General features: G+C 39.8%; 1 protein-coding gene across 1 annotated transcript in view; it reads right to left on the reverse strand.

The window, feature by feature from the left end:
* Window positions 1–27941, reverse strand: part of COL25A1 (collagen type XXV alpha 1 chain) — a 343017-nt gene that overhangs the window by 99732 nt on the left and 215344 nt on the right. Inside the window, exons 5-7 of the mRNA XM_054161728.1 lie at window positions 21638–21655; window positions 3455–3481; window positions 3263–3289 (exon numbers count right to left, since the gene is read on the reverse strand). Coding sequence (XP_054017703.1) covers window positions 3263–3289; window positions 3455–3481; window positions 21638–21655 — 72 coding nt within the window. The remainder of the gene's footprint in view (window positions 1–3262; window positions 3290–3454; window positions 3482–21637; window positions 21656–27941) is intronic.

Genomic DNA, 27941 nt, shown 5'->3' on the forward strand with positions numbered 1-27941 from the left:
TATTTTCTACAGCCAGTGTGGGCACAAGTAGACAAAGCCACACAGCACTGAACCCTTGTGCTATCTCTGAATGATTTAGGAGACCTAGGAACAGATTATTCCTGAATACTTAAAAAAACCCCTCAGTTTCTTTTTCTAAACACACACACACACACAAAGGTCAGGCTCATTATTCTAAAAAACACAGAATGTTAGGGGTTGCAGGAATGCATCTAGGCAGGCTTTGAAAGTTTTCAGAGAAGGAGACTCAACAACCTCTCTGGGTAGCCTGTTACAGTGGTCTGTCAGCCTCACAGTAAAGAGGTTTCTCCTTGTGTTGAGGTGGAACTTCCTGCGTTCCAGCTTATACCCACTGTTCCTTGTCTTATCACCAGGCAGCACCAAAAAGAGACTGGCCCTTTCATCTTGACAACTACTCCTCAGATATTTATAGGTCCCCTCAGCCTTCTGTTCTGAAGACTAAACATTCCCAGGTCTCTCAATCTTTCTCATAGAAGAGATGTCCAAGTCCCCCAACCATCCTCACACCTCTCCAATAGATCCCTGTCTCTCTTGAATTGCAGAACACAAAACTAGCACAGCATTTCAGGTGTGGTCTCATCAGAGCAGAGTAGAGGGGGAAGGAAAAGCTCCCTAGACCTGCAGGACACACTTTTCTTGGTGCACTCCAGGATACCATTGGCTGTCTTGGCCAAAGAAATAATCAGAAAAATTACTTTCTACTACTTTTTACTTGTGCAATACACAAGGCAAAAAAGGAGAAGCTTGCTGCAGAACGTGTTTGAACACACTTCAAAAAAGATAAAGCAAAACTCAAGATGATTTGACACATTACTCAAGTTATATACCTAAAAAAGAGGTGCATCACTGCAATGTACCTCTACTAAACAATCAGTGCACAATCAGGAGCACCTATTCACCACGTCTTCCTGTCTACTGCTGACCTCACTCAGTTTCTGGTCTACATTGAAATACTGAATTCAGTCTCAACTGCCAGCTGCTGCTGCAGATAAAACTTTGTGATGTACTTGATAGTGCATTCCTTAAGTTGGATATTTTATGCTTTTTTTGCTACACTTGCTTTACCAAAACTGCAAAACAGCCATAACCATGATTTGTATTGTCCAATGAGGACTCATTTGCCCTCTAACATAATGGCTATGTCGTGGCCAAGTGGGACAGAACAGCCTTCCAGTATCTGAACTGGGTCTACAGGAAAGATGGAGGACTATAAGAGCATATGGTGATAGGACAAGGGGTTTTAAACCAGAGCAGGGTAGATTTAGATTGGACATTAGGAAGAAGTTCTTTACAATGAGGGTGGTGAGACACTGGAATGGGTTGCCCAGAGAAGCTGGGGATGTCTCATTCCTAGAACCACCTGAAACCAGACTGGATGAGGCTCTGAGCAACCTGGTGTAGTGGGACATGGGCCTGCTTTTGGCAAGGGACTCAGAACTAGATGCTCTTTAAGGTCCCTTCCCATTCAAGCCATTTCATGTATGCTTCTCTGCACAGCAGTTGTTCCACAGCAGTCCTTGCAAGTGTTCCATCTCCACTGAACAAACTTGCATTTTCTTACTAGGTATTGGCAGCACTTCCAGCCTAGGGACTAAAATCCACACCACTTTCTAGTTCTTACATCTCTCCAACATCTTTCTGAGATTTCTGTACCAGAGGAGGAGCTGACACTTTTGCTTGCACTCTGAAATTGCCCTCTGCTTCTCCCATGAGAAAAAACAGCACCGTCATTCCCTTAAGCTGACAGCACCTCTTTTGTTTTCCTGTGTTCAGACCTCTGGGTCTTTTCCTGGAAATTTCTCCAACACTCCTATGCTCTCTCTTATGCTCTTATGCTTCTCTTATGCTCAGCTATGTAATACTCTTTGCAGCATTGCTCTTGCATACTTATGTTACTCCATCCCTCTGTGGTACCTCGATCAAATTTGCTGTCCTGCTCTGAATGAAATACCAGTTCTTTTGAATGCAAGGCTACTTAGTCCAAGCAGACCTCTCTCTTATGCTTTCTGAATGGAGCATCCTCTTCTAAGCCACAGGCACTACTTCACTCTCCTCCTCTATCCTCTCTCTCCTCATGAGGTTCTGTAGCATAGAAGCAGCCAAAATATACAACCCTTCTGAGGGATTCTAAATTTGCTTACAAGTTAAAAGGAAAATCTTACATTTTTCAGAACCTTCAGTCTGTGCATTAGCCTAGAAAAAAACCCGTGTTCCTCACATTGTAACTCTCTATTTCCTTTTAATTTCTTTAGTTTTGCAATTATTATTCTTGAGTTTCAACTGAATATTTAGAATTGTTCACTGCTAGACTTTTGTGTCTATAATGTGCAGTCATATCACCAAGCACAACAGAACACCATGCCTGTAACCAGCATGGGTAGCCCCATCAACAAATTCAGCTATAAAAGCACATTGTGACATTAGATGATCTCACTGACTGCTGAAAGTAAAATGAAATAAAATAATATAAAACAAAATTACAAATCCAAAATATTTAACACCTTTGACAGGGAAAAAATATCCATGTAACATGTTGTTATGGAAACACTTATAAATACGGAGCTTAAGAGAGTCACTATATCACCAGAACAATGTAACCAAACATGTCCTAATGAAGCACAGATGTAAAGAAGAAAGAACTGGCACAGCCAGTCTATCTGAACTTTCACCTCTGTATTCCTCTGCTTCTCTGTTAAAATAAGCATGGTATTTAAAAATTAAAAGAGCTTTTATATTTCCACAACTAAACCATGTCCTGTCTAACTGTCTGGATGAATTTACGAGGTGATAATACTGTTATTGTTAAAAATATTAAACACATACGTGTGAAGAAAAAGAGCCAACCTGATATTTGTTTATAATTCACTAAAGACTAGATAGATTTTACATGAAATCTGGAGGTACATCCGTCAGAAATCCACCGGCCCTCTGCATTGTGGGAGCCCATGCAAGGCATGAAAATATTGCTGGGGAAATGGGAAGGTTTAGTTAGGAAACCTGCTTTCATCCGGCATGGAAATGGTATATTGCAATGAATTGCTTATTACTGCTACTCAAATCTTTCCAGATCCTATCTGGTCATGTTCAGTATTACTGTCCTGCAGACATTTACTTCAACATGCAGGGTAAATGCGGCTAATAAGCATAATTAGCTCAGACAGTGTATTTAATTTAGTTTTGCGCTAGAGACTAATTGCCTACTCAGCGAAGGGGAGGTGTAACATTTTTTTAAGATGCTTACCCGAGGGCCCTGATCACCTTGATCTCCCTGCAAAGTGGAAAGATGAGATGATAGGTTTAACACAGCATCTGTGTGCTACCCAGCTGTCTTAAATCATCTAACATTACACTGTGTCAATACAAACAGTCTCTTCAGTTCATGCTGGGAGTGCTTTCCGTTCACCTTACAAGTGTTACCTGTACATCAACTCACCTTCTCGCCTTTTGGACCAGGAGGGCCCTGAAAGAAACAGAAGCAAAGATCAGTTACTGATACTGAAGTCCTGGAACACAGCAAGAAACAAGCCTGCACCAACCTGTGATTTTTTTTTGTAACAGCGTATTACCTCCTAATTTTTCACTTCAAATGCCAGGGCTATTCCAGAGATGGCTTCTGTGCTGCATTAATAACAGTCACTGTGCAGTTATTGCTGAACAGTTTGTTTACCCCATGTGTTGAATCAGACTACACAGACAAGCAAAACTATGCCTGAAATGGCAAAATTTCTATTGATTTCAGTCAGGGACAATTATCTCCTATGAGATAATAAATGTTTTCTAAGACTGCAAAACTTCTTAGCAAGCACAGCTAATAAATTCAGATATATAAATCTGCCTTGTATTTTGGCACCCTCCTTGTCTCACATTGCCAAAAAGAAAAAAAAAAAAAAAAAAAAAAGGTTTAGGAAATCTAAAAGTAGTGTTTTCATTCCTGTCTTTGGCAATGCTGAAGTTGATGTTTAGTCCTAGGCACCCCATTTTAGGCAAAATGAGCTCTCTGTATAAGAGGATTTTGCAGGAGTGTACGTATTGTTACTTACCATCAGACAAAGAGTAAGGTGACAGAACCACAAAACAGCAAGGTGCTTTCCTATTCCATTTTTATGGAGCACCTTCCAGAAAGCTACCATCAGGTTTGGAAAACACTAGTTTTCAGGTTAGTGTCTTGTGCACAAAAATGCTAACAGCCTGCAGAGAGCTGGCTGCTTACACGGTGGAGGCTCTACCTCCAGCTTTCTGAAAGAGACACAAGTGTTTCATTACAAAGGAGGACCCGAGGTACATATGAAAGCAGCTGGAAACAGAGAAACCGCTGTCCAAGCTAGCAGGGTCCACCCTTGTAACAGAAAGAGGTTGTGTGTGTGTGTGTGAACGTGCAGCACAAGAAAAGGTTGCTACCAGCAGCATAATTAGAAATGAGCAAGCGCAACCTAGGTGAGCTGAGCACGTTTGAACCACTTAAGTAAGAATTTACATTGGGAAAAATTCATGTGGTTCATATAAATGCAAATGGAAGGAAGGTCAGTCTGCTGTGTATTAAAGACATGATGAATCACATGCAAGTCTTTGAAAATCCCTATTGTAGCCAATTTTCTGCTTATTTTTAAGGGCTTTTGATGCATGCCAGAGAAGAGCATCTGCTGCTAAATCTTTCAAGGAGTAAAAGCATATGCCTCTCCTTCCATAGCCTGCCTCCTCTTCTGTCTGCTGCAGGGGACATACAAAAAAAGTCTTCTATCTGACTTCCCCACATCTCCTTCAGGAAGGACACTGCTCACTGCTAGCTAAGTGGAAACCATCTGGTCCATTAATTATGACCCCTGTCCACTTTGTGTTGCCCTGCAAGAACTTGCCCTCTTTAAAAACAAATTGAACAAAATAATTTGATGAATGGATACAACCTTCTTGCACCTTTGAGATCTCTCCACATTTACGTTTTTATACTTTAACCTTTACTAATACTTTCTAATGCACATCCTCATATACATACAGAATGGAAACTACCTGCAGCGTTATCTGGAATTAGCTACAGACTCCACATTGACTTGGACACGACATTACAGTAGAGCACATTTTCAACAGGCTCACTTTAAAACATACACAAACATGTCACTGAACTTGCAAATTTGCAAACTCATCCCATCAGTAACACAGTAAGTACAGAATGGGAAGAACTAAAATCAGTCAAAGCTGGCTATTACAGCTTTTCCCACACTGACTACCAGGCACAAGCAAATGGCTGCACTCATGCTCTATGTCCTTGAATTTGCAAACCATGACTCATTGGAGCAGAAACAAGTGAAAGTGTGCTTGCACAAGAGGTTCAGCCAGCAGATCTGCTGGGCTACTAGACTTCGTCCATGGTACAACTGGTGGCAATATGCTCAGCTGTCTCCACCTGTATATTTTGTTCTCTTAAGAGGTCTCTGAAGGCACAATCCATACCCAAAGATTTTTTTTTTTTTTAATGAGACTGAATCAAATATGTCAATTACATTTTTGCTCTCTTTTTTCTGTGCAGGGTTTTTTCTCAAAATTACCTGTCCAAATAATGTTCAGCAATCCAGGCTTTCTTCACTGCTCTCTGTTGGGGACAGTCAGCAATTATGACTGCATAGGGTTTGCTCTGAGTGCCACACGCCACCATTTCTATCAAGTCATCCTTCTATCGCACACATTTTTCACACAGAGTCATCAATACCTGACAACTTTACCAGAAGTTAAAACCAGCTTTTCAAAACACCACAAGAGCATTTCTGATGTGAAAAACTTCACAAGTCTCTGCACTTGTATTTGCAAGGCTTTTGCTCTCCATGAGAGTCTACAAAAACCAAACAAACAACTGCAAATAAAAATAGCTCTTTTGGATGCTAGTGAAGAGAACCAGTGGGGTTTCATCAAAAGAAAATTAATGCAATTCTTTCACGGCTTGTTCACCCATCTCTGGCTCTTCTCCCATTGTCTCAATTGTTCTCTATTGTTTTTCCAACTTTAAAAAGAAAATTCCTCTCCTCAGCCTTTGACATCATCTTTCCATTTGTGCTGAGAAATTCTCCCAAGGCTTCTGCTGCAGAATTTATTAGTGTGTGTACATTGAGTGTACAGGCAGGGAGGGAAAAAAAGCTGAGGGAAAGTTGGGTTTGCTGGGGTAGGGTGTGATTAGGAGACAGATTTGCTTAAAGGACGGCAAGTTTTCTTCTGTTTAAGGGTATAGACACAAAGAGCAGAGTGAGTAAAATAACACTAGCTTTGTGGGCCACAGCATAGACATCCTGCTTTTTTCCCAGGGAGATTTCTGTGCTTTCGTTTATGAGATGGCAGAGATCAAGCTGCTAGCTGCTGCACAAATGTGAAAGCATTTTGTATAAGTTATATGAAACGTCTGAGGTCAGAGCATTTCTGAAATAACTTTGCAGTGTTTTCACTGGAAACAGAGGCTCTTTTCTCAAAGTGTAATTATCTACTCCAGACTACTATACATTTCCAAGGAGAGTTTATAGCCTGTTTCACATAAGCAAGGCCTTGTAAATCACAAACACGTGCAAAATCTGCATTCATAATTAGGCGACAAATACTACTGTTTTTCAAACAAGGTCTTCTGAAGCAGACTGAAAAGCCTCCAGGCACCTGACAGTCAAGAAAAATGTTGAAATCAGGGTCAAACCCATCTAACAGCCATGTTCAGCATTACTGGCAGGTGACCTTTTGACTATTAAAAACCCATTTCCATTCTCTGATCAAATAGTTACGCTTTCATAAATATGCATACAAGAAATAGAAGGGCAAGAGGTCACAGTACTAGAAAACATGAGACCGATCTTTGTGGTCTTCATTCAGACAAAATTCCCCTTGGGGTTACCTGAGTGTGATCAGCATGATTTTCCAAACAGCTGGCATTTCATATTTCATTCCCTGAAATATGCTAATTTGGTATTCCACCCTTGCAGCCATTGCCACCTTTACAGTTTTGCAACAATTATACCCAGAGAACATCTTAAAAAGCCAGAATTTGATTTATATTGGTTTTACAAGCATTCAAAATTTGCTGAATTCTCTTATGGATATATTCATAAGACTGTTAAGGTTGGAAAAGACCTTTAGGATCATCAAGTCCAACTGTAACCCAACTACCATGACCACTAAACTACATCTTGAAGTGCCATATCTACAAAGCTTCTTGAACACCTCCAGGGATGGTGACTACACCACATCCCTGGGCAGCCTCTTCCAACATCTCACCAGTCTTTCAGTAAAGAAATTTTTCCTAATATCCAATCTAAACTTTCCCTGGTACAACTTAAGCCCAATCCTATTGTTAGCTACTTGGGAGAAGAGACCCACACCCACCTTACTCCATTCTCCTTTCAGGTAATTGTAAAGAGCAAGATCTCCCCTTAGCCTTCTTTTTTCTAAACAACCCCAGTTTCCCTAGCCACTCTTGCTGTAGGTCTGCCTTTAACAATAATACAGGCAGTTCTACTATGACTTCACCAAAAAGACTCTGAGCATTGAGGGGCAAGTAGAACTGAAAAAAGGGATTCTCAGGAAGGGGTTCAAAGAAGCAGCAATGTTTCTAGATTCTGCGGAAACTGCAAAGTGGAATCGGGATTTTTAGTGGCTGCTAGATAACCCATATGATGTCACTGCAAAAAGGACCTGCCAATGCCCAGCACAAGCTGGCAAGAATCAACCAAGAAGAATCAGTTGGACTGTGACAGTCCCAGGTGCCAGTGGGATTATTCACCTTTAAGCATCCTCCTAAGCAATCTGAGATGTCAAACTCAGCAGCTCCTATCAGACGGCCACCACAGAAGACACAGGTAACAATAACCTTTTCATCTTATAGTCACTGCTTTCCTACATTTCAGCCACAGGCTAAGGGAACCTGGCAGCTAGAGGACTGCACAAGACTTGCAAGATTCAGCCTTCATTTTCATTTGGGATGAAACAGCATACAATGCATTTGTCCCTACTTGCAGCTACAGCATCCATAATAAAGGTGGAGTGAGTGGTATAATGGAATAGTGGCTTTGAGATAAACAGAAAAGCAAACCAGAAAATCCAGTGTCAAGGCAACTAGGCGACTCCACAAAGGAAACCAATTTGCCAATTTAGTTTAAACAGGTTCTTAAAGCTAAATGAAATGAGATATGCTGCCTAAGTTAATTCCATTACTGCAACTGATTTTGAGGGTAGAAGGTGGTTGCAGCACATAACAAAATACTCAGTTAGAGAAATCAGCCTTTTTCTTTCTTTGAGATTTGCCTCATGACTTTCACAAATCACACGCTCCTGATGGGAACAACAAAGCATATTCTGACCTATCATTGCTGCAAAATCCTGGGATCAGATATGCTGAATCACAAGATAAGACGTTATACAGAGTAATATAAAACAATACTACTTCAGAGTTCCTATGTTTGTTTTAGTCTTGCAGCCACTACACAAGCCCTGAACTACTTAGTGATGTGGTTTTGGAATTTGCTGAACTTGGCTATGTTTACAGCCAGCATTTACACAGCTCAGTTTACAATGCCAGCTTCTCAAGAATTTCCAGTGAATCTGAACTTTTTCCACCATAGAAAATATATTCCTTTCTCTTCTACATATTTTATTCTTCCCCTGGGATAGAACAGACTTATGGTGAACACTTTAAAGAAATAAACCAACCAATGACCCAAAAGACTCCTAGCAATCTTTGCTTTGCTTTTCTTTCTTTCACAAGTTTTTGTTACAATATTCCAAGGCAGAGAAAAAGAAACCTGGATATTTGACACAATAATCATGCCTCACTTAATAAACATTATGTAAATGGCTGTAACCTGAGCAACATAAACCAGATTGCTATAATAGTCTAGATACACAGCTCCTTTGACATTCACATCAACCAGTACATTGTAAACAAACCCTGCCATAAATTCATACAACACTATCCAGAAGTTAGTGATTCATGTCAATACATAAATCAGACAAGTTCATGAACTGCAGGCAGAAGAACATGATTTGCCCAAAATGTGTCAAGAAAGCATGTAGAGAATCGCTTCTCATGTGATATTACTGTTGAGATCAAGGTGGGGTGCTTCTTTTGGACTCTAAAATGTCACTCCCAAAGATCATCAGATGGCATCATGACCTGCGAAGGGGGCAGTGTTAACTGACTAGATCAGTACCCAGGAAGAAGCATAAGAGTTGATGTCTCAAGCAAGAATCTGCTAGAGGTCTCTTCTTCCCTTCTTTGACATTACTTGAATTTTTGGGTTTTTTTTAAACAACAAGGCTGTGCTTTTCCTCCTCTTCTTCTCCCTTCTACAGACAAATCCGATGTCTTTCTTTGAAAGCCTACAAAACTCAACACAAATACTTCTATATTCTACGGTGCAGACAGTATAAGACTATGTTTGAGCATAAAAATCAAGGATCAACTTAACTATTGCCATAAAATAAGCAAACATAATAAGCTGAACCACTTTTTAAAGTTCCTTATAATTCAGGTAGCTCCTCTGCCTACCAGTAAGACCAAATACATGGTGAAAGAAGAAGTTTGTCACAATATTTAAGCTAAGAAAGGAGCTTCTGGTAAAGTCAAAAGCCTGCTGACTAGCACTTACTGCTCAATGCACTGTAATAAAAGCATTTATTGAATCTAAGCCTTCAGTGCCTTGCCCACAGTGTCCTCCTATTCTCCCCCTTGCTGGATAAGCAGAAGTTTACTGGTTACATTAGAATTTTGAAGCAATACTGTGAAACAAAACAAAACAGTATCACAGTATCACTAAGGTTGGAAGAGGCCTCGAGGATCATTGAGTCCAACCTGTCACCACAGACCTTGTGACTAGACCATGGCACCAAGTGTCACGTCCAATCTCCTCTTGAACACCTCCAGAGATGGTGACTCCACCACCTCCTTGGGCAGCTCATTCCAATGATGAATGACTTGCTCGGTGAAGAACTTTCTCCTCACTTCGAGTCTAAACCTCCCCTGGTGCAGCTTGAGACTGTGTTCCCTTGTTCTGGTGCCAGTTGCCTGGGAGAAGAGACCAATCCCTTCCTGGCTACAACCACCTTTCAGGTAGTTGTAGAGGGTGATGAGGTCACCTCTGAGCCTCCTCTTCTCCAGGCTAAACAATCCCAGCTCCCTCAGCCTCTCCTGTTAGGGCTTGTGCTCAAGGCCTCTCCCCAGCCTTGTTGCCCTTCTCTGGACGCACTCAAACCCTGACCAAACTAGAGGCCATTTCCTCTGTCTGTTTTCACTTGATACTAGAGAGAAGAGACCAACACCAACCTGGCTCCAACATCTTTTCAGGAAGTCGTAGAGAGCAAGAAGGTCTCCTCCCAACCTCCTTTTCTCCTGATTAAATACCTGCAGCTTTCTCAGCTGTTCCTATTAAGACCTGTTCTCCAGATCCTTCACTAGCTTCCTTGCCTTTCTCCAGACATGCTCTAGCACCTCCATGTCCTGCGTTGTCCTTCTTGCAATATGACTGAGATTAACTACTCATTCTCCAGTACCTCAGGTAGGCTGTTCTACACTCCTTTACCTCCACAAAGCCTATTTCTTCCTCCTCTCCCTTTTGTTGGATTAAGAATAGACATTCTGAGTCCCTCGCCATCCTATATCAATCTACCATGCATTAGATTATTTTGGAATCATTGTTATGTCCTCTCTGATAGAAATAGGTGTGTATCTTCACATGCTTTTTCTGCCTGTGTGAGCATGTGTCCCCACATGTGTGGGCACACTGGTGGTAGTATTTAAATCAGGACTGCATTACTATATCAGTATTAACTCAGCAGCTGTGAGGTTTTGTTACAAGTGACAGGAAAATTAACATTTTATGTGATACCTATGGAATAGGCAAAAGTGAGTCTGCTATCAAAAGATGAAAATAATTGTAAGTAGTCATGGGCTCCTTGATAAGATTCTATAGTTTCTAATATTCAATAACGAGAGAAAGTGCAGTTGATTAGAGTCTTGTACCTTCATTAATAAGACAGAAACACAGAAATTCAAGGAGCAAAAATTGAACAACTATTAAAAAAACCCCAAACACAATAGTCAGGGGACAGGAAGACAAAGAAGAATGAAAGGTTGTTTTTTTTTTTTTTTTGTTCTCAAATTTTACAATAAAAAGAACCAGGGTGCAAAGATTTTTCAAGGTAGATTGCTTCACCTTTTCCTCAGAAGAACTGCATTTATTGTTGTGTCAAACTGCTGAAGCAGGAAAGAAGTTATAGCTCTAGATATTTTTTATTGCCACAGACTTCACACCCTTTATTTTGCACTGAACGTTACAAGGGATATGAAACAAGGGAGAAAAAATAACTAGCACTGCTTAACTTCCTAATTATCCCCATCTATTAAAATAACAAGGGCACAGCTCCACTTCAGAGGAGTTTTCTGCTGTTTAAGAAGCAGACTGTGCAAATATAGACCTGTTTTACTCAAAGCCTGGTATCCTTCCGGCCTCCTGGTCTAAGCAGATGCATTAGGTATTGATTCCTCAAACCCAATCAAGACATTCTACTTTATGCTCCAAAACCAAATGAGAATTTGGGAAAACTATAACAAAACAAAACCCCCAAAAGCCCCCCCAGAAACAACCAAACAACACTCCCCCCTCCCCCCAACCCAACAGAAAACTAAAAGGAAGATCAATACAGTCTGGTGGAATTTAGGACCTATAAAACTGCAGGGAAGATGGAAGTACATTCTGTCTTTCTTTCCCAACACAATAGAAATTGTGAAGAAAAGAAAAAACCAAAAACCCTCCTGCCAATCAAACTTGTGAAATAATGTTTGCAGATTACTGAGATTAAAAAAAATACACTGTGAAATAAGTTTAATACTGCCTTGGTTAGATTGTTTTATCCATAGGTCAGCTCTCATTTATTCCTAGAAGCAAACAAGTCCTCACTGGGAGTTAACAACTTCTTGTTTTCTGAAACAGCATTTCACATTCTAATGTTTCAGTCAGGTTTTTTTAACCTAAACCTTGAATAGTGACCTAGAATAGAATAGACCAGGTTGGAAGAGACCTTCAAGATCATCATGTCCAACCTATCAACCAATCCAACCCACCTAAACAACTAAACCATGGCACCAAACACCCCATCAAGTCTCCTCCTGAACACCTCCAATGATGGTGACTCCACCACCTCCCTGGGCAGCCCATTCCAATGGGCAATCACTCTCTCTGTGTAGAACTTCTTCCTAACCTCCAGCGTAAACCTCCCCTGGTGCAGACTGAGACTGTGTCCTCTTGTTCTGGTGCTGGCTGCCTGGGAGAAGAGACCAATCTCTGCCTATCTACAACCTCCCTTCAGGAAGTTGTAGAGAGCAATAAGGTCACCCCTGAGTCTCCTCTTCTCCAGGCTAAGCAACCCCAGCTCCCTCAGTCTCTCCTCATAGGGCTTGTGTTCCAAGCCCCTCACCAACTTTGTTGCCCTACTCTGGACACGTTCCAGCAAGTCAACATCCTTCCTATTCTGCAATACAAAGAGCTCTGCTGCTTCCCAGGTTAATTACTGGCCTGGTAGATAATTCAGCTGAAATGACAAAGTGCTTTGCTCATTTGTTTTTTTTTTTTTACTTATAAGAACCCTGTAAAAAGTGGTGTGTTTCATGAATGGTTAAAAGAAAATGGCAATAAAGGATTAGTATAAAGCCAATGCTGTGAAAAATATAGCCCAAGGGACAGAAAGGCTTCTGAGACTGCAGTATAACCTCCACAGATTAAGAGTATTGAAATTATTTCACAACCTAGGTAATTTTTTAAAAATTGAGGATATGCTATTACTTGGGAAAAAATATGCTTTAGTGAAACACCAACATACATTTCGCTAGGGATCTCAGCCACTTTTCTTCCCTATCCTTCCCTTACACATCTTGTAGTGCCTTTAGTTTCTGTGCATGCCAAGCTCCATCAGTATCCAAAGCAGCCTTCTTACAGCAACTGCCTTACAAACGTAGTGATAAAAGCCACACTGCACAAATCTATCTGAGGCAACCTATAAATGTTGTTACTGCAAGTGTCTCCAAACTATCCTAGCTCCAAGTCATTGCTAGAAGAGGCAAAGACACTCTGTCATGACTCTGATCTTGATGGGGTTGGGTCAACCCTTAATCAAAGTGAGTATAGAGAAATAAAGGCACATAAAAATAGCATGTAAAATAATACAAAAAAATGCTGGTAGAACTAAACTTTTTGTTTGTCTTCCTCAGCCTCCACATCTACAGCAGGGGAAAACTACAATGACACACTTCATAGAGCTATTCATGGAGTTTGAGTTGAGACACTGGAGAAAGGAATTTTTGTACCAGCTACAAACATACAGATTCTTTTATGCATAGGCATACATAAAAGTGAGATGACTGAAGATATTTTTGTAACCTTTAAGGCTGGCAACATCTCCCTTTATACAGGAAACAATTTAAGATAACATAAAGTTTATTAAAAACAAAACAGTTTTCTCCTCAAGACTAATAGTTTGGTCTACAAAATTCAGAACATCTTCAGAGGAAATTACACACATCTGTATATGTATACTTAAATGGATACTCATTCTTTTTGGCAAACGATCACTAACAGACACACTGTGCAATGTAACTGGATTGTAATTCTGAAAATACATGGTTCTCCTACGTGTTTCTCAGCAGCTCACAACCTCTGAGCATTACTGATGGTTCTCAACAGAAACAGTTAATGGGGGCTCCTATGCTATTGTGGGAACAGCCAAAACATTGTTTTTTGAGTGCAGAATTCTGTATTAAAACTCACTGACAGAATGGGTGTTTCATTGTCATACTGTCAGTACATAAAACACTCTAATGAAAGGAATTACTGCATTTTCTGGGTTGTTGGTTGGTTGGTTGTCTTTTTCCTTCCTACTTGCCTCCAAAGTGGACTCATATTTTCAGGAAAGAATAGCCCATCATCATCACAGCGCTTCATGCCAGCACCAATTCAACATAAAGAACCTGAAGCATTTCTGCTTACATATAAGGCTGCTTAATGTCAAACTTTGGCTGACAAAAGTGTCACTTTATAATGGTAAATACTAAATTTGAATCTTCCATCTGGAAGCTGATATCCAAATCTCCCAACTTGGCTTTAGTTTGCAAGACTTCCGAGGTTCCAGCACACAAAAGTCACCAGGACCTGGGATTGATAATGGGTGATCAAGGAATTTCTGGTATTTAGAAGACAAAATACATGGGTTTATATCTCTTATTTTAATTTTTTTTTTTTTTTTTAAGCTAGTGAAATTACTGGGATCTGCAACAAATTGAACTGGAATTCAAAGCTGAAACACCGCATGAGGATCAGTAAAAACAATAAACCAGTAGGAGTTTAATATTGAATGAAAACCATGTGCAGCGGGATAGTAAAATACTCTATACCATTCCTGAACAGAGTGCAATGCTTTGCTTTGACATAATTCCTAATAAAACACAGAACACACTATATTTCTGCCATCTGTAGAATAGGATGAAGAAAATACAAAGGTCATTTGATAAAGAAATGATTTAGGAATATAAGAAATACTTCAGAGCTCTTACTTATATTTTGACAACTCTTTATACGTCTCATAGTGGAACCACAGTGCCAGGCTTGTGATTGCCATTTTGTACTCATCTGTACTCCGTTAAGCTAAGCTCTGCTATACCAAGTTAAGGCTTACAAGTAATTTTGCTTCGCAGTTCTTCACTTGCTATTAGAAGATCTAGTATGCCCTGGTGACAGCTGCAAGTTCTAGATGAATAGGTGGGATGTAACATTTATGCTAGCATTTGTAATGAGTGATTCAGATCTTCATGTCTATTTTATTGAAACAAATCCAATTCTTATGAGAAATTAATGATCCTACCATGAAGAATAGTTAGTAATATCGTACAGATACAAAGCTGCCCTTCATGCCCTTCTTAGACTGGGCATTAGGAAGAAGTTCTTTACTATGTGGGTGGTGGAACACTGAAACAGGTTACCTAGGAAAGTGGTGGAGGCTTTATCCCTGAAGAAATTCAATGTCATGCTTGATGGAGCTCTGAGCAACCTGATCTGGTTGGGGATGCCCCCTTACTGCAGGGCAGTTGGACTAGATGACCTCTAGACATCCCTTCTAATCCACTGCATTCTGATTCTATGTTTTCTTTTAGAGGTTTATATATTAGTTTTACATTTTTATTTACTCTGGGATGTGGTTTTCCAGAGTAATATTACCATAAATGGTCACTATGTGAACTATGAAAAGTCTTGTGCCAAACAACTTACACTGTTCCAAGAACCTATCTTCCATGCTTTCATAATCTGTTGCCTACTGCTTATGGAAATCTTCAGCTTTAGTAAAAGAAGTCTTCCTAACAACAGAACTTATTTTATGAGGACATCCAGAGCTGACAATACCTTGCAAGAAGAGTCCTTTCCACAAAATTCTGTACAGCAAATATTCTTATTTTGATATTTCTAGAAAATCAAAACTTAGACTGAATTGGTAATTGTTAAATGAACAGACTTCAAATCTGATATTTCTCTCAATCAGGTAAGAAAATCAGAAATACATTATGAGTTCCAGGAAATTCTGTGGAACATTGGAACTACTTGCCATTTCATCACGATCTAGGTTTGAAATTGAAAACCTTTAATAGCAGGTAGAAGAACACAGAAGCACAGTTGGGGTAGTCTGTCCTCTGCTTTGAGCACCTGTCATTAGATGAAGTGAGCTCTAATAAATCTGATTATCCCCAACTAAGTTCACTTAGCAAGGTACTGTAAGGAAATCATTGATCTGCCATTAGACGCTCCTTTGCAAATCCTGATAAAAGCGTGGGAAAAGACAACTGAAAAACCCTGTTGGAAGCAGAGCACAATATCCAACGCTACAAAAATTTTGCTTATGGACACCTGGAACTTACTCCCTTCAGCCTTAGTCTTGGTGCAACTGATAGTTCAGAGTCCAGAGAAGAGCAACAAAGTTGGGTGAGGGGTTTGGAACATAAGCCCTACGAGGAGAGGCTTAGGGAGCTGGGATTGCTTAGCCTGGAGAAGAGGAGACTCAGGGGTGACCTTATTGCTCTCTACAACTACCTGAAGGGAGGTTGTAGACAGACAGATGTTGGTCTCTTCTCCCAGGCGGCCAGTACCAGGACAAGAGGACACAGTCTCAGGCTGCGCCAGGGAAGGTTCAGGCTAGACGTTAGGAAAAAGTTCTATACAGAAAGAGTGATTGCCCATTGGAATGGGCTGCCTGGGGAGGTGTGGAGTCACCATCATTGGAGGTTTTCAGGAGAAGACTTGATGGGGTGCTTGGTGCCATGGGTTAGTTGTTTAGGTGGTGTTGGATTGGTTGATGGGTTGGACGTGATGATCTTGAAGGTCTCTTCCAACCTGGTTTATTCTATGTATTCTATAGTCCACCATAATTTGCCCCTAAATCTCCAGTTCCATGCTTTTGTCTTTACAAAACAAAGAATTTTCTTATCTGCCCTAATGTCATCTGCTTTGCCAAAAAAAGAATTTCATATTCACAGCTATCCTGGCTTACACATGTGCATAAGTTCACCAGGGGAAGATGAAGAGTTTCATATTTTAAAAGTGGTTATTGTTTTGTTAATTCCTTTTAACAAAATGTACTTCTGATTTATTACACACAAAGCTGAGAAAGCAACATGCTTTTAAGAAATTAAATCCATTAATTCCTTCTGGGAAGATACATTTCTTGCATCTTTTGTGTTATAAAAATTTATGTGCACGTCAGACAGTAAACAAGAAGTTTCCAGCACGATTTCTCCTCCTATATTCTCTGATGTGGTTCAGTTGGGCAATTAACATAAAATGAAAAGCCACGATGATGGCATTTGTTTTTCCATGTTCACAAGTCAGTATGGGCTCAGTGCTTCCTTAAAGGATCACACAATTTCAATAGTGTTCAGGAATCCTGTTACAGCTTTAGAGAGGAAGGAAAATGGCAAGCAAATGGTAGAGCTCTGCCCACTTAATACATATGAAACTTAGTACAAGCTTATTTATGTGGTGCCCTCTGTTAAAATTACTTTCAGATTTCAAAACCAATGGTAAATTGTTATAAGTAGCAACGAGATCACGAATTTGGCCTTGTTATGGGTACAGATGGAAGTAAGAAACAGAGTGATACATACTGTGTTTGGCTCTCTTCCTATGTCTATCTGGCCACTAGATGAGACTAATCATCTTCTCAAAAGACACTGCATTAATCTATGTCTACTGCTGTATACGAGTCCAAGCTCTCAGGCTAAGCTTAATCTTGTTTTCATTTACCCAGGTATAACTAATTATTTTGGACTTGATGACAGTAGTCAGGAGGAAATACGTGGTGTGCATATGAAACTACAAATGTTTTAAATTCAGGAAGATGTTTTGGTTTTGTTGTTTTGGTTTTGTTCGAAAGACAAATAAATCTGTTATTTATTCTCTTCCAGTACTTGTATTTCTTTACCAAAGCCTAGCAAGTTGTTCATTCCCCTTTGAAACTACATTTCCTCCTTCACTTAAAGGACCCACCTCAACATGATGTGAGGTTCTGTATTCAACACCCGTTGACAATGGTAATACCTAGGGCAGAACATGGGAAATGCAGTAGCTGTTTCCACTCTTTCCATGTTAGTGAAAACATTTCAGAAGAAACATGAACCCGAATCTTTAGAGGCAAAATTATATTTGGCTCCCTTGAAATGATAACAGAGTTCATTCCCTATGCACTGACACCAAATTCTAGCATGTACTGAGATTTCTATATAAGTAATCACAGTTTTGCATAAAGAATTCAGAAGAAACTAAGATACGCAATATTTAATAAAGGAATTTCCTAACCTACACTGAAATACTGGCCTGATGGCACCCTGAAAAAGTGTGAGTCACACACAAACATATAAACCAAAGATAACATGACTCCAGATTTGCCTGGAAAGCAAAAATTGGAGTAACTGTACCTCTTCTTTGTTAGAAAAATAATTGTTGAAATGTGACAGCAAAATCTGACCTGCAACTCATAACTCAAAAGCAGATCAGCATTTGAATATCCAAACTGAGTCATACAATGCTGCAGCAGGATCTTGTGTTTACAAGGGGGCTTAAGGTGTCAGCTTCTAGAAGGAGAAACAGGCAAAAAGATCATTCTCTAGACTGTAAATAGCTGATAATCTGGATACAATCACTGAGCTTCTCTCAGGAGCAGCGACTTCACTGCACTGTGTTCTCAAGGTGATGGACTACTTCTCAAGCCATGTGCTGACACTGTCCTTCACAAGTACATTTTCCTAATTCTCCCACTCTCCATACAAGTAGAATGGCTTGAATCATTCCAAAAGGCAAACTGTTTGGAACAAGGAATATGGAGTTTACAACTCAGTTCATGGTGGTCAGTACAAAACAAGCACATCCAACTCTAAGGGTCTGATGTGTAGAGACCACTTTCCAACACTAGCGATTAGGATATATTATGTATCTTGCCAACAGCTTAAAAAGCCATCAGAAGACATAGATGATCACTTGACCTCATCAGCTACCCCAGCAGTGAATGGCATTTGCTGAGAGCAACATTTCACAAGGTGGCTATCCAAACAACCAAAAATGAAAGGGAAACTCCACAGAACTTCAGCTGCATTTTCTTTACACAGCCTCCTACCCATCTTTCCTGCTGTCAGATACTCAACTCTTTCCTAAGGTCTAGGATTCCCTTACCATCACAGTGTCCCCTATGAATTGATAAATGCCTTACATACAGTGTTGCTATCCAAACCAGCTCAAAACTATGGGCTACAGCCTCCTATTATTTGTCTCAGTTCTTGACAAAACCCAGAAAACTAGAAGTTAAAACTGCTCCCACCAGCTCTGTTAACAGCACAAACCAGTAACAGGCTGTCTAACCTTGAATCAGAATCTTTGCCATTAGAAATTAAAAATACTCCAGTCACATAGCCTGAAGCTTGATGGTGAAAAAGACACACGCATACATTTGTCACCAGAATTGCTATGGTAACCCTTTATCATGCACACAACACTGGAAAATTTCAGACTGAAATGACATCATTTCCACAGACATTTCACATGGAAGAAAACAAGAATCTCATGAAAACAAGTATCAATCCTCAGTACTTTGTCCAGTTCTGCTGTAGATTTGAATGGTTGCCAAAGACAAGGGAGAAGCATCTGTGGGGCTGCTGTATCTCAAAGTCCCACAGACAGAAAGACTACGTATGCTGACATGAGAGAAAGTGTTGCACCAGAGATAGGGCAGGGAGGGGATATTGTCACAAAGAAGAGTTAGATGACTGAGACAAAGTCAGGATCTGGGCTTTAGTTTAGGAGGAAAGATATTTAAATGTAATTGCCTATGTCATACTGATGGCAACATAGGCTAAAAAGCAATTCAGCAGAAAGTTTTTTAATGCAGTAGCTGCCTATAATCAGAATATCAGAATCTGTAATTAAGTGGCAGCAAATGTGTGCAATTAGGGCCATATGAAAGGTTCCTGAGGTATCCAAGACAGCTGCCCATGACTGACAGATGTATTGGCCCAGCACAGACTCTAGCCCCTGCACATACAACACCCAGAGGCTAGGCTCATCTTGCACAACAGCAAATGCCTGCACGCAAGCAAAGCAATCCAGCCCTTGGAGTTTACAATGAGCTGAAGACTTCTCCAGGTACACTGAATATTTATTCAACCTTCACTGAATAGAAGGAGTGTTAAGACACCTCACATATCAACACCTACACACAAGCTCCCATATTTAGGCATCTTGGTCTAAAGCTGGTTCATACTCTCAACTGTCTCATGCGGCTCTGACTTCCTCATCAGTGCCCTTGCAAGAACTGTCCCTGGACTGAATCAGTCAGGCTGATTGAGTGCATTCGTATCCTCCCTGCCACAGCAAGAGCATCTCGAGCTGGAAAGGAGGAAAAGGCAATGTTAAGAATAATGCTAAGTGTTGCTTAGAAAAATGGCAACTGCACAGAGGTGAGGACTGGGAGGAACTATTGAAGTTAGGATACAGTCTTGTGGGGCATTGTACCTATTTTCTGCACAACCTTTCAGGGCACAGAGAAGTTAATAAAATTTAAGGGAGATATGTGTGTGTATGTTTAGAGGCTTTTTCCTATAGCTTGCACCCCAATTCTCTTAAAATTGTGACAAGATTTCTCTAACTTTCTGCCCTTGAAACAGTGCTGCCATCTCCACTGTAACTCTTAGCCTACAGCTACCTCAGGGCAGTTCATGTTGAGATATGAGCTCCAAAGGCTGAGAGGCTGTTTACAAGCATTAAGCAAGAGACACTCTCCAAGCAGCTGAAATGTAAGAGATGAGGATCCAAATCCAGAGGAAAAAGACACGGGTGGCAGCACAAGTCAACATCAACTAGAGGGTAGCCCACAGGCTCAACTTACAGCCTCAGGTATTTAACAGAGCTTATTCAGAGCAGGGGTGCCACACAGAATTACCATCTCTCTCTTTACTGACCCTCAGCAACACAGAGGCTGAAGATACCTCTCTGTGCTGGCCACATATCAAAAGCCTATTGTGAAATGTAAGTGCTATGGGGGTGAACGCTTCCAGTATCCTACAGACTTATAATACTATTAAATGGAGCCCAGAACTACAAAGATACTAGGCATTCAAACTGAGTGGGATGAGAACTGACTTTCAGCAGAAAATAATAGTTAGAAACAAACAAAAAATCTAAGGGAAATGCTTGCTTTCCATAGAGAGAATTTTAGCTTACAAGAATTCGGCAGATAAGGCTGTAAAGATTTGACTTTCAACAGTCATTCTACAATGGGCTCTCACAGAAATCCAGGTTCAGTCAACTCCCTTGTGCTAAGATATCCCACAGACCAGAGTTTACTTCCCATAATGCATCCTGAGCATGCAGAAAAGTAGATTTAGAAATCTGCCCTCCCCAACTGATTTCACTAAGTTTGGCTTTGGTATTGAAGGTTGGTGTTTTCTTTTTTCTACATTGCTATACCACTCTAACTCAGATAATTTACATTAAATTTTTGCCACACCTAATGTTTCATTTCTGCTGCCCTATTTCTACCTTAGAACCGAAGTTAGATCCCTAGATTTCCATGTCTTCAATGACAGCTTACAAGATAAAGCTCTACTATTCTTAAATGAAGCAGAACTAATTCAAAGCAGTGTATATAATTAATCAAAATAGCTAGCAGTGCAATATTTAAAATAACTGGGGGTTGCCTGGATTATAGCAACATTATTAGCATGTGATTAATAAGCAGTTGAAGTATTACATTTGCTACACACTTGCCAAGTTATTTTATCTTTCTTTAAAGTTAGGTGGCAAACTTTCAAGCCATAGTTAGGAGATTTGCTTTATTCAGTATTATGTTGTTAACCCCACCAGCTGGTCAAACAGCTGAGGGAACTCACACAACCATATGGGGGGCCCATGTTTCTCTCCTGGGGAATACTTGCCTTACTGAATTATGCGATGGTTACCAGCTTCTAGCTTGCTACAACAGGATTAAAAATCCTCACCAAAATACTTCATAGACAACCTGAGTTTGGTGGGTCTTAAATTTAGTGTTAACTAATGGAAGAAAATAAGATGGCACTTACTTGAGGACCAGGCTGACCCTGAAAAACAAGAAAAAGAGAAGGTTATAACAAGTTATGACAAGGAATAACTCCTTAAATAGTAGCAAACAGTTACAGTACACTCTAAAAAGCAGCTGATAACAAAAATCCAGTAACTGTATTGAAAGTCAGAGTCTGGATTCTTGTGTTCTGAATGTTTTAATTAAAACTGATGAACTTTCTTGCAATTAACTGACTCTTGCAATAAACTACAGTAACATATCCCTCAACCCACGTTTGAGGAACTTCATCGTTTTGATAGAGCAGTTCAGAAATGATAGAAAGGCCTAATTTAATATTTCTCAAGTGAGAAAGAATCTACAGATGCTGAGCATATTTAGAAGTAGGCATTGGGTGCTTATTCTCTATTATAGGTCACCCTCCTATTTCAAGGAGGTGCTAATTATTGCCTGTTGAATGAACAAAGTCAGATACCTGGAGGTACACAATACTGAGCAAACAATAGTCTTTGCAATTGCTGCAAGCACCATAGTTTTAAGCAAATATAAACCAATATTTAAACCAAGAGGTCAGCAGTAGATAACCCCTTGTCAGTCAGCACAAGAGGAGGTAGCTGACACGCTTCCTCTTCTTATTTATCAGCATCACCTTTGGACCACTCCTGGACAAATGAAGAGGCACGTTTTGCAGAAGAAGTTTGTGCATCTCTTATTGGTGCAATCCTCTTTACCAGGCAGACTTCCCACCGGTAAGGTCCCTAACCTAGGACCTCAAGACCGGTGACAGCCGTCAGTTATTCTTCCTTCCTCATTACAAATTGTTTTTATGAAACAGAAATATATTACAAAGGAATGTAGTAGCTGTGAGTATGAACTACAACCACTCAGACAATCAGTTCAAACTGTAAGACAGAGAGAAATATTTATGTATTTCTCCCCATAAAGATAATTCCTTAAACTCCCAGGGATTCTGGTGTTTTCACAGAATCAGAGATTAACTGTGGTTGGAAAAGGCCTTCGAGATCATCAAGTGCTTTATAACACTTCAACATTATTTCTGTTGAATTGAAACTAAATTTCCCTCTATTGAAAAAAAACTGAGCATGGAGGCTTCTTACAAGCTGCTCACTGTTGCTAGAAGTTATTGGTACACGGAGTTTAAGCTTTTCCATCGGGGAGCACATTGTTATTGTGCAGGTAACCAAGCACTGTGGAGTCTCCATCCCTGGAGATACTCAAAAGCCCTCTGGACATGATCCTGGATGCGCTCTGGATGGCTCTGCTTGAAAAGAAAGGTTAAACCAGATGACTTCCAGAGCTCCCTTTCCACTTCAACCATTCTGTGATTCTGTGTGATTTTAAGAGGGGAGAGGTGAAAACATTTCCACTGAGAACTGTAATCTACAAGAGAAGTTGAAGAAAAAGGCTTTTTTTTTTGGTAACTAATAAGATTTTTTTTTTGGGTGCTAAATTAAAACCAAGAAAAACATATTTTAAGTAACATGCAGGTTTTTAAAGGTTTCTTAAAAATATGTACAAAATATTAGAAATAATGTTCCAGAGGTAAATCACAGAATTATTGTGGCTATCTAAGCCTTACACTCAAGGTTTCCTGAAGCGTTTCTTCTCGTGCATGCTGCAGTTTTGTATTTGTTCCTTACAACACTGCACTACAGAGGTTTTCAGGCAAAACTTTGCCAGTTCTCATATGAAGTAAATTTTTCTAGATTGGTCAGTTCTATAAAGTTTTACACATCACACTGGTTTAATTAGCATGATTGGGACTCCTCAGCACTCAGCCTTTACCTCAATCTTCCCCTCACAGCAAGTTTTAAACTATTATATGCTATATGTGGTCCTGAGATCATCAGGAATTGCTTACTGATTGCAGTACTGGGCAGCCTATACATTAGGTTTGTATAAAGTAATGAAACTGAGACCTATGCATGCGTGTCCTTCAGAGCAGTGATGTGGCACTTGGTGCCATGGTCTAGTCATGAGGTCTGTGGTGACAGGTTGGACTTGATGATCTTTGAGGTCTCTTCCAACCTTGGTGATACTGTGATCCCTATGAAACCCTCATACACAAACTCACAATATATTTGTCTCCCAAGTTTATCTGATAGTTCAGTATATTTTGACCTAATCATTAGAGGCTGTCTCCAAGACACGTGTGTGTGTGTATGTATATATAAAAACAGCTGTTAAGTGAGAAGCCTAAAATTACTGAACTTTTTCAACAAAATCTTGATTTAAAGCAGCAGAAAGCAAATAAGCAGGAATATATCTATGCTTTCAAAAAAAATTAAAATGTTTGAGAACTGACACTTTTCTCTTCAGTCTAACTGAGATATATATGCTACTAAGTGTCCACGTGGTACATGCTGCACGTATGGTACAAGGGACATAAACACATAACACAAACATACCCTCAACTGAATGTCAAGGATGGAATCATGACCCCATGAAAGTGTTTTCTACTCTCATTCTTACCATTTTGGCTTTTGATAGTTGGGCATTTATAATTACTCTTTTATCACGCCTGCAGTACAAAGAGAGGAAAGCTGGAAACAGAATTTTTATAGGACAGTTATTTTTTCCTGGTGACACACAAGTCTATGAGATAGTGGGAAATGTAATAGCTGCATTGCTATTAGTGTATATATGCTGTCAAGAGTGCAATTGTGCTGCATTTAACTGTAAATGTAGGTGCAGGAATACAAAAGCACTCATAGCAGGATGTTTTTGTCTTCTTGGCTCTGAGCTCCTCGGACACCAAAGGGTAGTGAAGGTAATTATTTTCTGGATTTTTTTTTTTTGGTTGTTTCCAGGTCTTGCATGATTTTTGTATGCTCCTAGGTACTCCCTGCCCAATTAGCTACTGCAATTACAGTATAATTTCCCCTTCTCACTTAGGATCTTGTAAGTGACACTAACCAGAGGATGTGGAAAGCACCGAATTATGGAACTCATCAGATGTGCTTGTGAAAGTACCACTAGAAAGAGGCATCGTAATGCTGACCCTTTTTTATAAAGGGTGATTCTCACACAACAACACTTTGAAGCATGGGAGACAAAAAAGGGCTGTTCCTCTTGCCATTTCTCTTTTTTGTATGTTGTGAAAGGCTATAGGAGTCATTTCTGTGCTCATCAAAAACCCATCTAACATGAACACAAACTGATGTAACTGATTTCAGCAAGCTCAGTCTTAAGTAATATGCTTATTAACACCCAAATTTGTCTCCAGCATTGTTGAAGTCACTCTGGCTTGTTGCTTGTTGTGTTTTTCTTCTGGATTAAAATATTTTAGCTGGGGGTATTTATCTGAATGTAAGAAAACAGAGTGAAAATACTCTTAAAAAGTGGAAAGTCAACATTACTCCATTCCGCCCCTCCCCCCCCCCTTAAATACTTTTTAATATGAATTATGCTACATCATCTAAAGTTGATTCAATGATTATAGCTGCTGACTGCCTCTCTTTGCACAAATTTGCAGATCAGTCCCAATGCCAATAACTGATCAGGCATATTTTTGTTTTCAGCAAAATCTTCAGCGAAATTTTCCCCTTCTGTATACCTAATTACTGACATAAGATGGTATTTTGTAGGAAAGAAGAGGGCAAGCCTGACAGCCTGTTCTAACAACAAAGATGGAAGGTCTTTGATAATTAATCCATTCCTAGCAATTTCACCTAATGTTACTTGCTGATATGTAAATCATACAAAAAGAAAAGAAAAAAAGAAGTGTGTATGGTGTAGCCAAGTGTAGTGGAAGTCAACAGGTAAGCTATCAGCCTTCTAAAGAAGAGGTGACTAAAGAAAAAGCTTATTGACTAGAGGCTGCAAACATTGCAGAAAGGTTACTTAACAGCAGAAAGAGACCTCAAGGAGTACAAGAAAAAGTCTCAAGAGAAGAAAATGGAAGCTGACAATACAAGTTAACAAGCTGAGCTTGCAAAGGAAATGAGGCTTGTAGCAGATGAAATGACAGGACAGAAAAGAAAAGATGTATTCAGGGTATCGGAGAAAAGGGCTGTCCTGGAAAAGGAGGAAGAGAGAAGGAGCAAAATCAATAACATGAGAAAGTGCAGAAATTGGATTTTCACACTTTTTGCATTATTTAAATCTTTAAAGAGTTGAGAACATACATTTCCAGGTTCATACATCCAAATAGATGGATAGACAAATATATACACAAATATATTTAGAAATGCACTGTATAAAGCATTGTATAATGCATTGCCCATTGGAATGGGCTGCCCACGGAGGTGGTGGAGTTGCCATCACTGGAGGTGTTTAGGAAGAGACTGGATGGTGCTTGGTGCCATGGTTTAGTTGATTAGATGGTGTTGGATGATGGGATGGACACAATGATCTCAAAGGTCTCTTCCAACCTGGTCTGTTCTATTCTATTCTATTCTAAAGGTTAAATAACACCTCTGAAGAGAATATCTGGGATAGCATAAAAATGCATTTAAAATAAGACATGGAAATGTTCAGCTGTAATCAGTCTACAACATCCAGAGGAACATCCAGAAACAACATCCATCTACAACATCCAGACAGAGAAATTAAAATGCAAATATGAAGAACTTGTGGAAAGTGAAGCCAGCAAGAGTCAAAGATACATGGTCAGAAAGAATATCCTGCTGTTTGAGAAGCACCACCAAACTACTATTGTGTTCTCTGGAGAGAGCACCCCAGCAGGAACATCTGTCCTCCAGTCTAAACCAGATAGAAAATTACAGGGAAACAGAAGTATCATGGCTGATCTCCATTGCCTTGGATAAACACAAAAGACTGAAACAGGGTTTTTGGCACTCTTGGAAAGAAGAATATCTATGCTATTGAGGTCAAAACAAGTTATGCCAAAGGAAGCCAATATGCTGAAATGTATATTAATCACATGAGTAATTTAAAAAAGCAAAGAGGGGATAGGTGCAAGACCTAAATTACACTGGTTTTGAACAAATCACCTACCAGCTTTCCATCCATACCAATCGGACCCTAGGATAATCAAAAGTCAAAACAAAATGGAAGAGTTAAATCAGAGGAACACTGAAGATGAGGAAAAATACACAGACTTGGGGGATACTGTGGGCTTCAGAAGATGAATAACTCTGTCAGCAGTTAAATGCAACGCCTTAAAGATATTTTGAGAGTGAAGGCACAGAAAAGAAACAACAAAAGAAGCAGACCTAGCACAGAATTAATAGAAACAGCATGGTGGGAAGTAGCAATAGCTGGAGTTTAACAAAAGACAGGTTCAACGTGCAATGAACGAATTGTTAGTTTGGCAAGTCACAGTGGCACAACATAACCAAACATATGAAATAACGCATCTGGGTTGTGTATTTCTCTTTAAATAACTGGGAAAACAGAACAGGCAGCCTATTTACTGAATGCTTTTATCAGATAGTTGCAAGATGAAAAGAGCAAACAATCTCATAACTAATCCGTATTTCAAATAACATTCTGCTATGAGGGTTAATAAGAAACTTTAGCTCACGCAGTTCACTGGGGTACTAAAGATCTCCACTTATGCATTGGCCAAGAAATCTTCTGCTTTGTTTACTATTTTCTTTTCTTCCCCTTGGGAAATGTGGAATGGGACTTTACAAGTTACTTATTTCCTTCAGAGTCCAGGGGTTGATTCCAGTTATTTGGATGCAAATTCTAGAAAGGATTTAACATGGATGTACACTCGGTAACTGGTTTTGAACTGACTGCATGTTTAGATGATCAGAGGAAAGAGAAAAGGACTAAAAAAAAGTTGGATTAATTGTCTATTTGATGTTTAATTGCTACATCTTCTGACAGATGAACAGGCAAGTTACTTTTTACCAACAATAAGAGCAGGCAGAGAATTTGTTTCTACCATTAAATTCCTCTTTTATGCTGTAACTCTGAGTTGTCAGGTCTTTGTCCCATGTGAAAGAGGCAGTAGTTTATGTCTGCTGGAGAGAGATTTTCTCTTAAATTGCCTTCCCTAAGCATGTGGCCCCCTAGGACTGATGGCTCACACTGCTTTATTTAGATTGTTGCTGCTGAGAAGACAGCACCTAATATATTTGCTGGGTTTATGTTGACCCATTTTATATTGGCTGCTTTTTTCTCTCTCTTTTCTGTGTGCTACTTTGGCTTGTGAGAAAAACTCAAAGTTTAGTCTAAATCAGGGCTGCAGTGGTTCTGCTAACCTCTCTCACCCATGCCTTCTGCACTGTTACTAGGAGGTGCTACAACCATAGAAAAGAATCAATTCAACCATCTATTGAGAAAGGAATAAACACCATGAAAAAGGGCTGCCATATCAGTCTAGCCAGTTC

The sequence above is a fragment of the Dryobates pubescens genome, chromosome 1 (genome assembly GCF_014839835.1).
Source record: "Dryobates pubescens isolate bDryPub1 chromosome 1, bDryPub1.pri, whole genome shotgun sequence".
NCBI classification, from domain to species: Eukaryota; Metazoa; Chordata; class Aves; order Piciformes; family Picidae; genus Dryobates; species Dryobates pubescens.